At 57.6% G+C, this 10,833-nt stretch overlaps 1 protein-coding gene across 2 annotated transcripts in view; it reads left to right on the plus strand.

Moving 5' to 3' along the window:
• The window catches only part of LOC106972183 (cholesterol 24-hydroxylase), a 32,754-nt gene extending 23,054 nt beyond the window's left edge, over positions 1–9,700 (plus strand). For both annotated transcript variants that reach the window (XM_027066597.2, XM_053224924.1), the window contains exons 10-15: positions 1,297–1,369; positions 3,878–3,962; positions 4,404–4,514; positions 7,795–7,883; positions 8,682–8,748; positions 8,923–9,700. In XM_027066597.2, the coding sequence (XP_026922398.1) occupies positions 1,297–1,369; positions 3,878–3,962; positions 4,404–4,514; positions 7,795–7,883; positions 8,682–8,748; positions 8,923–9,090 (593 nt within the window). In that variant the 3' untranslated portion in view covers positions 9,091–9,700. The remainder of the gene's footprint in view (positions 1–1,296; positions 1,370–3,877; positions 3,963–4,403; positions 4,515–7,794; positions 7,884–8,681; positions 8,749–8,922) is intronic.
• Positions 9,701–10,833: the final 1,133 nt, after the last annotated feature.

Below are 10,833 nucleotides of genomic sequence, written 5' to 3' on the forward strand. Positions count from 1 at the left end.
TGCGTACAGAGTGGATGAAATGAGTGAACAAATGCACGAACGCTGGGCACAAAAGACAGAGGCGGGCGGACAAGACGAGGGACAGTTCATGGTCTGAGGGTGGAGGTGGACAGACAGAATGAATTGGGGATTTTGCTGGCCAGTGGATTTTCGGAGGCGGGTGCATGCACCCCTGCAAGATGAAAGAGGAGGAAGGCTGTCCTGAGCGGGGATTGGGGGTGGAAGAGGGCCCTCCCAGTGTGGAGCACTGTGGGCACAGATACCCCGGGAGCCCCAGAGCGATGTCCGAGTTGGAGCAGGACTTCAGGGCACTGTTCCCTGCACTTGCCAAAATGCTTGCTGAACGGACAATGGCTGGCCTCATCCTGCAAGCCAGGAACCCAGCTCTTCCTCTTGGGATGTGGCTTCTCCACAGGCCGGCTCTGTGGCCTGGGCCTCAGTTTCCTCATCTCTAAAATGGGGGCCTGGAGCCGCTCCCCAGACTTCCCTCCAGCGCTCCAATGAGGGTTTAATGATCTCCCTCTAACCTCACGGCCCACCCCCGCACCTTGCATCCAGACACCGTGGGGCGCAGTGCGGGACGGCAGGCAGCCTCACTTCCCAGCACCCACTTACTGAAAGGTGTAGGCCCTGCTCTCGAGCCCAGGAGGCCCCGGGCCCCTAGACTGGCAGTGGGTGCCACCTGGTAAAACCACTTACCCCTTCAGAGGAAATGCACGTAACTCAGGTGGTCCCCTCCCGGGCCAGCCGGGGGGCTTGGACTTGACCGGATGCTGCCAGAACTCAGAAGTGGCCTTCCCGCTCCTGCACACCCCCTGCCCTCTCAGGGGAAGCCACCCACTGCTCTATTCCTCGAAGCTACAAGTACAACCTCTCCAGGCCTCAAGGGTGGCACCCACCGCCTGGGGACAACACCGGCTGTGGGCTGGACTTGAGCCCCAGGTCCTATCCTGTGGCCTAAGAGACTCGACTCTCAGCCTCAGTTTTGTCTTCTACAAAATGGGATGAATACCCCTCCAGGCCAGGCAAAGCTCAAGGATGGTTGAAGGAAGGAGCTTTTAGAGTGTGAAATCCGGATGCGTGCGCGCAAATGCTGTTTATTGGATGACACTGGCTGGCACAGGGGACGCGGACGGGGGCAGCCAGTCTCCTTCATCTCTGTATACCCGGCTCAGCTGCAGGGTGCAGAAGTGAGGGCCTGAACTGCCACCACGGGCTCAGGGGCTCAGAGGCGGGTGGGCTGGGCCAGCAGCAGCCCCGCAGTCCCGTGTGGAGCCCCACTCTCCTTTCCCGCAGGCCACGAGACCTCTGCCAATCATCTGGCATTCACGGTGATGGAGCTGTCTCGCCAGCCTGAGATCTTGGCAAGGTATGGAGCGGGGAGGCTCGGGGGGTGGGGATAGTGACTCCCCTTGAAGCTGGTGAAGGGATTGTCTGATGTCTTGTTCCTGGAAGACAACCTGCTCCGGCCCCCCACGGCCGAGCCTCCTCCAATGTGTCCTGCTTCTCTTCACCCCAGGCCCTTTGCACATGCCAGTCCCTCTTCTGGACGCTCCTCTCCCTGCTTTTCTCCTGGAGAACTCTGTCCACCCCCGCAGAAGCCTTCTCATGCCCCTAAAGTAGCCATTCTGCGTTTTCCCCTCCCAGGCTCCTCCCAGCTCGTGAACGCATTTCCTCCTGGGACCACATGCTTGGAGTCTATTTCGGTCATGAAACTAGAAGCGAGGGACCGTGGTTCTTTTTCCCTCCCCATGCTGCGTTCAGCGCCTGGCCGGCACTGAGGACCCAGCAGAAGTCCAACTAAGTGCTGTAGGAGGGCTTGTCCTCAGCTGCCGAGACAGAGGAGGGGTGCCTGGGAAATGGCATTTGAGCTGGGCCACTGGTTTCCTTGAAGACAAACAGTGAAAGCACTCGAAAAGCCCCAACAGGCATGGGGGTGGGAGCTCGGGATGGGGGGCGAGCCTTGATTACCCTTCTTAATCAGCGGCGCACAAGGGCGGAGGTGAACGGTCGCTTCAGAATATAAAATAGTTGATTGGGGTTTTAAATACATATATTACAGTAAGGTGGTCATTACAAAAGTTTGGAAAAAGCCAAAACGTTGAAATAATAATAATAATAATATAGTAATAATTCCACCACAGGGCCCCACCCCCGGGAGGCAGTTCATGATCAACTACTGAATTCCACCGCGTATTTTATCATATCGCCTCTTCTCTCAGTCCAGTCTAGTTTTTATATTGTCCACACACACACACACACACACAAAACTTGCCATTTTGACCATTTTTTAAAAACATTTTTGCCTGACGACCCCAATAATTTTTTGTAAGGTCATGTGTCCCCTCACCTTTTATCTTATTTTTTAACAAAGTTTATTTATTTATTTTGAGAGAGAGAGGGAGGAGCAGAGAGAAGGAGGGAGAATCTCAAGTAGGTTCCACATGGTCAGCCCAGAGCCCAACGCGGGGCTCGATCTGACGGTTCGTGAGATCGTGATGGGAGCCGAAATCAAGAGTCAGACGCTGAACCGACTGAGTCACCCAGGCGCCCCTATTCTGATCATTTAAGAAATTATTTTTATTGTTTATTTTTGAAAGAGACTGCAAGTAGGAAGGGGCAGAGAGAGAGGGAGACAGATCCGAAGCAGGCTCCAGGCCGCGAGCTGTCCGCACGGAGCCTGACGCGGGGCTCGAGCTCACAAACCGTGAGATCATGACCTGAGCCGAAGTCGGACGCTGAACCGACTGAGCCACCCGGGCATCTCTCTTCTGGCCATTTTTAAGCGCACAGTTCGGTGGCGTCACGCACCTTCACACTGCTCTGCAGTCATCGCCACCCCCATCCCAGAACCTTCCATCACTGCCAACTGAAACTGTCCCTGTGAAACACCAGCCCCCCACCCCTGGGGACACCCCCCCCCCCCCCCCCCCCCGCCATACTCCTCTCTGTCTCTCCGGATTTAACTCCTCGAGGGACCTCATGTAATTGGAATCATTCGGTAATTGACCTTTCCGTCTGGCTTGTGTCACTTAGCATAATGTCTCCAAGGTTCATCCAGCAGGTGTCAGAACTTCCTTCCTTTTTAAGGCTGAATAGCGGTCCATTGTCTGGATGCCCCACGTTTTGTTCCCCGACGCGGCTGTTGAGGGTCGCTCGGGTGGCTTCCACCCTTTGACTCCTGTGAATAACGCTGCCACAAGCTTGGGTGTGCAAGTATCTGTGAGAACTTGGGTGTGCGAGTATCTGTGAGAGCCTGCTTTCGCTGTGGGGGCGTATAGACCTCCAGAGAAATTGCTGGAGCGCATGCTAATTCCCCATTTCGGTTTCTGCACACCGTTTTACATTGCCACCAAGGGGACACGAGGGCGATGCTTTCTGCACATCCTTGCCAACACCTGTGGCTTTCCGCCTCTGGATTACAGCCTTCCAAACGGGCGTGAAGTGGTCCGAATCCACTCTCGGGCCTGCGTCCGAGCCTCACCGCGCACATCGTAAGGCTCGCTCGGCCGGCGTCCCCACGAGGCTCATTCTGTTTCCGGCTGTCGGCTGCCGTGAACCAGGCTGCGATGCACTTCTCTGTGCAAAGACCTTGTTCTGTGCATTTATTGCCTGCGGCCGGTTCCGAGCGGCGAACAGGGAGCGGGGAGACTGTAAGGCCCTGGAACAGAATTCCCAGCTGCTTGGGCATCTTGCTTTGGACGTGATGGTTCCCGGATGTCTTCAACGATGAAGCCGGGGGCCGTGGGAGGAGGGTTGGGGGGGGGGGGAGGGGAGCTCCGGGCCACTCTCTTCGTGCTTCCTTCCCTTCCTCCTTCTAAAGACTAATAGGGGCGTCGCTCCTTGGGGACGAGCTTGTCTTTGTCTGACCCGACAGGCTGCAGGCCGAGGTGGACGAAGTCATCGGTTCTAAGAGGCACCTTGACTGTGACGACCTGGGGAGGCTGCAGTATCTGTCCCAGGTGTGGGGGCAGGAGAGAAGCTTCTGGGCACGTGTGGGTGGTTCGTCAAGCCAGGCCTGCTGCCCCCCTGAACCATTTCCCGTGGGTGTTCTCTAACTTCACCGCCCGTGAGAACGTCCCTGCAGACTGAAAATCATTCCCGTGAGCACCTGCCCCAGACCAATGACATCAGAGTCGCTGGGGCGGGACCGGGCTCTGGTGCTGTAGTTCGGCCAGAGCCCGGAACCTCCTTCTCCTTTGGGGCCTCAGTGCCTCCTTCCGCGACAGCAGGGGTTGGACAAGAACATGAGGCTAACTTTGCAGGGGGTCTGGGACCCAGTCCTGGACGTGGGTGCGCAGTCAGCACTGAGAGCGGGAGCAAGGGTGGGTCTGGGGCACGTCGCCGGCACGTTCTGTGGGGTCTCTGACGTCTCTCCTCGTCTCCCCACGTGGCTCCTGTAGGTTCTCAAAGAGTCGCTGAGGCTGTACCCGCCAGCATGGGGCACCTTTCGCCTGCTGGAGGAGGAGACCTTGATCGACGGGGTCCGAGTCCCCGGCAACACCCCGCTCCTGGTGCGTACGGGCCCTCTCTGCCCTCCCCCGGGGTGGCCAAGCCCTGAGGTCGGGACATCCGTGGCCCCGTTGTCGCCACTGGGATCTGTCATGAGCTTCACCGTAACCGCGTGAGGACTTTCTTCCTTTTCACCCTGTCCAGTGTGAGGTTACAGCAGGCGATTCTGGAAGGGAGGCGCCCTGTGTACCTCTGAGGGTGCTGAGGCTCAGAGAGGTTGGGTCACTTTCCTGAGGTCACACAGCCGGCAGGCAGTGCCCCGTTTCACAGCTGACCCCTCTCCCGCCTCCCCCCACGGAGGGTGACTATTCCCCCCCCGCCTCTCCTTTACTGGCCGTTTACACGCTCACTCATTTGTTCCCTCATCAGGTGTCCCTTCATGCACCATGACCTCTCAGAAACCCACCCCCAAACTAGAACTGTGTCACTATCCTGCTTCCCTCCGGAAGCAACCACTGTCCTGAATTTTGTGCTTACTAACCTCTCGCCTTTCCGTGTGTGTGTGTGTGTGTGTGTGTGGACACGTGTCCATCCACACGATAATATGTCCTGGGATTGCTTTGGGACGGCGGGCCCTCACTTCTCTGCCGTGTGTAGACTGCCACCCCGTTATCCATTCTGGGTCAGCAGGCATCTCTGGGGGCTGCCCGATTCCCTGCTCTCCCGAGCACCACGGCTGCCACTCCTGCCCGTGTGGCGGACGCACTGTGCACACGGGGGCGGGAGGGCTGGGTTGTGGGGCATCTCAACGTTCGACTCGGTAAACTAGGGCCAAAGTGGTTTCCGGAACACCCATGCCAACCCAGACGCCCACTAGCTCTGTTCCTTATCCTCCCCAACGCCGACTGTGGTCTGGCTTCTTGGTTTTGCCAATCAAATAAGCCCAAGGAAGGTGTTTCCCTGTGGTCTTGATTTGCAGTTTCCTGGTTACTAGTGAGGCTTGCGACACTGTTATCCCAACGCTGTGCAGAGCTCTCTGTAAAAGTTCATTTAAACAAATTTTTTTAATGTTTATCTATTTCTGAGAGAGACAGTGCAAGTGGGGGAGGGGCAGAGAAATGGAGAGGGAGACATAGAATCCAAAGCAGGCTCCAGGCTCCAAGCTGTCAGCACGGAGCCTGATGCGGGGCTCAAACTCATGAATCATGAGATCGTGACCTGAGCCGAAGTCGGACGCTTAACCGGCTGAGTCTCCCCGGTGCCCCCATCTCTGTAAAAATTCATATATTAATCCTTTGTCAGGTATGCGTGTTGCAAATGTCATCTTTAGACTTGTGGCCTCTCTTTGTTAAAGTGTTTTTCATGATCCAAAGTTCTTAATATTTCAGGGGTCTGTTCTCTTGTTTTGTCTTAGGGAACCCCACCCCCACCCCATCATGAGCTCAGCATAGTCACTTACATCATCTTCTGGCAATATCACAATTTTCTTTTTCAAGTTAAGTCCCTATCTACGTGGAACTGAATTTGTGTATAGCGTGAGGTAGGGATCTGTATTCGTTTGCTGGGGCTGCTATTACAAAGCACCACAGAAGGGGGCACTTCGCAGTGGAAATGTACTGTCTCACAGTTCTGGAGGCTGGGAGTCCAAGATCAAGGTGTCTGCAAGGCTGATTTCTCCTGAGGCCCCTCTCCTTGGCTTGTAGATGGCCGTCTTCTTGCCTGTCCTCACAGGGTATCTCCTCTGTGCATGTCTGTGTCCTAATCTCCTCTTCTCATAAGGACACCAGTCATCCTGGAGTAGGGTCCACCCCAATGACTTCATTATAACTTGCCACTTTTTTATTTTTTTTTTAAGTTAAAATTTTTTTTTTTTTTTTTTTTTTGAGAGAGACACACACACACACACACAGAGAATCTGAAGCAGACTCCAGGCTCTGAGCTGTCAGCACAGAGCCAGCCGCAGGGCTCGACCTCATGAAACATGAGATCATGGCCTGAGCCGAAGTCGGATGCTTAACCCACTGAGCCTTCCAGGTGCCCCGATTGTCACTTTAAAGAGACTATCTTCAAATACAGTCACATTCTGTGGCTAAGACTTTAAGATAAGGATTTTAGAGGGACAAAATTCAGCCTTCCCCAAGACCTGATTTTTACTTTTACAGAGGAAAACATGTTCTGGTTCTATCTATTGGGCAGCCCTCTCCCCCCTCGAAGCCCTGGCTTTCCCAGGGCTCGGCCATGCCTTCTCCAGCACGTATCAAAGCTTCATGATGTGTGGGTCTTTATTCTGTGTATCTGCTCTTTTTTTTTTTTTCCTAACACCCCAGCACCCATACCACCTGCCTGAATGACCCAGGTGGTGGTTTAGAATGCCTTTATATCTGGCTGAGCAGGCGGATAGCCATGTGGGCCTTGAGTGGGCAGATCCCAGCTCCAATCCCACCCCGCTCTGGCAGGCTGGCTCACCTCTGGGCCTCAGTGCCCTCCTCATAAGCTGGGGTGATGATACCTGAGTCACAGTTCACTGAGACGAGTTGGAGAACAATGGTCATCACACGTCTGGTAAATATCCCTGGCACACAGTAGGTGCCCTTTGCTGACCTCGGACACCTCTCCACCTTATTATGCTCCCACGGTTCTGGGCCCTTCCTCCGCTCTGGCTGCCCTATACTCTCAGCCCAGAGAACCAGCGGCAGAGTGGGCCCAGGGAACTCTTTGGTGCAGGAGTAATGAGACCGAGGTCGGCACCCAGGGCACCAGTTATAGGGGGCACGTATGGCCCACAGAGGCCAGGGTCACAGATCACTGCCCTCAGCCGGGAGGCAACTTGGCGCGTATCGTAAGGCCAGTGGGGCCTGCAGCTCCTTTCCCTCCCCCCTCTTCCCCCCCCCCAACCCCGCCGCAGAAACAACCTTGTGCTGAAAAGGAACTTTGAATGACAGCTTTTAGAGATCTTGAGGAAGATGCTCTCGAAGCAGACCTGAGTTTGAATCTGTTTTGCCACTTACTTGCCCAGTGACTTCAGGCAAGCCACGAACCTCTCTCTGAGCCTCAGCTTTCCCATCTGTAAAATAGGGATAACTGTAGGCCCCCTGTAGCACGGGACCAAGCATAGGATGAGATACACACCCAGCTGGTCCTTGTGGGCACACTGGGCTGTCCCTTCCCTTGTCTTAGACACTTGCCAGGGGCCAGTGGAATCCCACAGTGGCCCAGATGGGTGGGTGGAGTAGAGGGGGGCCACTCTGCTCCTGGTCGCCCCGTTGGGTGACCACAGTGGATCCGGGAGGTGTGAGGGTGCCTATCCTTGGAACCAGAGACAAGCAGTCCCTCCCCCTGCAGTTCAGCACCTACGTCATGGGGCGTATGGACACATACTTTGAGGACCCACTGACTTTCAACCCCGATCGCTTCAGCCCCAAAGCACCGAAGTAAGTCCCTCTGCAAGCTGTGTGCGAGTGGAGGCCTGGTGGGAGAAGGATGGTCCCAGTGACCTGCGGGCTGGACCGCCTATGACCCCTGAGCCCACATGGCCTTCCAGATCACTGTGAGGAAGTTGCCATCCCCACTCCGCCCCCTTTTGTGGGGAGGAAATCACAGCTCAGAGAGGTAAGGTAACTTGCCCAAAGAGGCACAGTCAGTTGCAACAGAGCTGGGGTTGGAGCCCAGCTCGGACTGGTTTTAACACCCAGACTTATAACCAGTCCCTTATATTGGGAAGCTCTGGGACTCAGGCCAGGGGCTGCACCTCCCCCTGCCTTGATGGTCCTGAGAAATGGGAACACTGATGGCTCCCCCTGAAGGCTGCGTTGGGGGCAAATGCCTTAAACTACAGTGGGACGTGGCGCGGGGGAGGGGAGCCAGGCCCCAGGGACCGACCACCTGCATCCAGACCCAGCCTCTGCCCAGAACTGGACGTGTGACGGGCCAAGTATAGAAGTGGCAGAGAAGCCGGGGTGGGGGTGGGGGTGGGGGTGTTGCTTTGGCTCTCCGAGCCTCAGTCCCTCCAGCTGTGAACTGGGGATAATAACAGCTCCTTCTGGAAAGCGCCAGAGGAGGATAAAATGACAAAATGCTGACGCAGAGTGACAGAGCCAGCCCTGGATGTGTTCAGTGGGTGCAAAATCCAGTCGTGGCCCCAAGCCATGCATCTGCAAGGGATGGGTTTGTCACCCGCCGGGGCAGGACTGTCATGGGGCCGCCTCCTCCTGACAGCCCTCTCCCCGCAGGCCGAGGTTCACCTACTTCCCCTTCTCTCTGGGCCCCCGCTCCTGCATCGGACAGCAGTTTGCTCAGGTAGGAGGCCAGGGCTGGGTGGGGTCTCACCCTGGGGCCAGGAGGCCTGGCAGAGCCTGGCTCGGGGACCGGGGGCGGGGCGCCGGGGTGGGGGAGGGCCGGGCCAGCCGGGGCCCCGCCCACCGGCTGCCTTCTGGCCGCCTGCCTCCCGCCCCTCCCCACCTCTGCACGCAGATGGAGGTGAAGGTGGTCATGGCCAAGCTGCTGCAGAGGCTCGAGTTCCGGCTGGTGCCTGGACAGCGATACGGGCTGCAGGAGCAGGCCACGCTCAAGCCGCTCGACCCTGTGCTGTGCACTCTGCGGCCCCGGGGCTGGCAGCCCGCACCCCCGCCACCCTGCTGAGCGGGCCTGGGGTGGATGGGACTCCTCTGGCAAGGGCCGCACCCACACTCCTCTGCAACCCCGCTGCCATCCACCCTGTTCTCCTGTCCCCTTCCTCAGGGGCACCCTCCATGCTGGCTCCCAGCGGGCCCCCCTGCCAATCACCACCTGCTTTCCTCCTCCCCCCTCCCCCCTCCCCCTTAAGCTCCCGGTCCAGTGCTAACTCCACGCCCTTCCTGGACCGCCCCCCCCCCCCCCCGCCCCTGAACCTAACTTCCAGCTGCGCCCCAGATGTGCTATCTCTTACCCCCACCTCCCTGCACAGGCCACTCCCCCTGCCACACACCCTAACTCTTGCTCACTTCCTAAAACCCTCTTCAGGTGTCACCTCTTCCAGGAAGCCCTCCCTGCCACCCCCGGTGGGGCCAGGGGCCCCTCCTCTGTGCTCCCTTGGTCACCTGTGCTACCTCTAACACCACACTGACCACACTGTATTGTGAGTGTCCTTTGATGTGACCAGCTGCCCTGCCAGGCTGTGAGTGCCTCGTGGGCCAGGTCTGTGTATGATTCGTCTCCGAGCCGCCCTGGCCTGGCACAGAGCCGATGCTCAAATAAATATGTGTTGACTGCATGAATGAATGGCCGGACCGGGCCAGAGCGCTCTGGCCTCAGTTTGCTCATCTGTAAAATGAGAGCAATATCGAGGCTGGTCTAAGGGCTAGTGCAGCTCCGGAAGCTTCCCTTGAAGGTGCCCAGATGGTGCCGTCTCGGGAGAAGGCCGCCCAGGTTACCAGGAGGGCTCTATGTTAGTAGAAGCCAGTTCCCTGTGTTATGTGCAAGGCCATGTTCCTGGGTGTGGTGTGAGGTTGGGATTACAGACGGGGTTTTGAGAGAGCTCGATCTGACAGGGTCGGGGCCCTGGGGCCCGTGTGGTCTAGTCTACTCCCAACAAGGGTGCTGGGGCCCCCAGAGGGCCTCCCACACAGGCCAGAGCCTCCGGGACCTCTCTTGGGGACTGCTTGGTGGACCTAGACGCCCGGCCTCACCCCTGCTGGCTTCCTCTGCACCTTCTGGCACAATGCTTCCCCTCCCGACCTGGTCGGAGGAGGCCTGTGGGCCCAGCCCCAGGAGGTGAGACTGGGGAACCCCGACAGTGGTAGGTGGGTGAAGGTGCCCTTCTTTCCTCCCCCGGGGCCTAGAGGTGGCCAAGGGCAATAGGTACTGGGCCAGCCATGTCCTCTGGGCCCATCCAAGGAAAAGGACCCTCTGAGTTTCTCCCTCAGTACTTGGGAGCCTGTCTTCCTGCAGAGAAAACAACACGCCTATGCCCACTGCCTGGGGCAAATGCCCTGGAAAGGTCCGCTTTCCATAGCAGGAGGGGAATGGAATGGAGTTGGGCCAGCCCTCGCTTTGCCTCAGCTCCTCCTCAGTCCTTGAGCAGTCTGGAGCTGAGGGACCTTCCGATTTAGCAGAAGAGGAAGCTGAGGCTCAGGGGAGGAAGTGACAGGCTCAGGGAGGTGGGGATACTGAGCCCGTTCCTCTCCCCAGCCCAGGTGGGTCAAGGGAACTGGCGTCTGCAGTCTGTCCTGAGCCTCTGGGCAGAGCGCCCAGCCTCCAGGATGCCTCTGTGGCCGCAGGTTCCTTGTAGAGTGAGAGTCCCGCTCCCCTAGCTCTCTGCCCAAACCGAGCACTGGGTGGGGGACCTCGATCGAACTACACTCCCACCCTCCCTCCCCTTTCCAGTCCCATGTCTGGGCTGGGGAG

The sequence above is a fragment of the Acinonyx jubatus genome, chromosome B3, assembly GCF_027475565.1.
Source record: "Acinonyx jubatus isolate Ajub_Pintada_27869175 chromosome B3, VMU_Ajub_asm_v1.0, whole genome shotgun sequence".
NCBI classification, from domain to species: Eukaryota; Metazoa; Chordata; class Mammalia; order Carnivora; family Felidae; genus Acinonyx; species Acinonyx jubatus.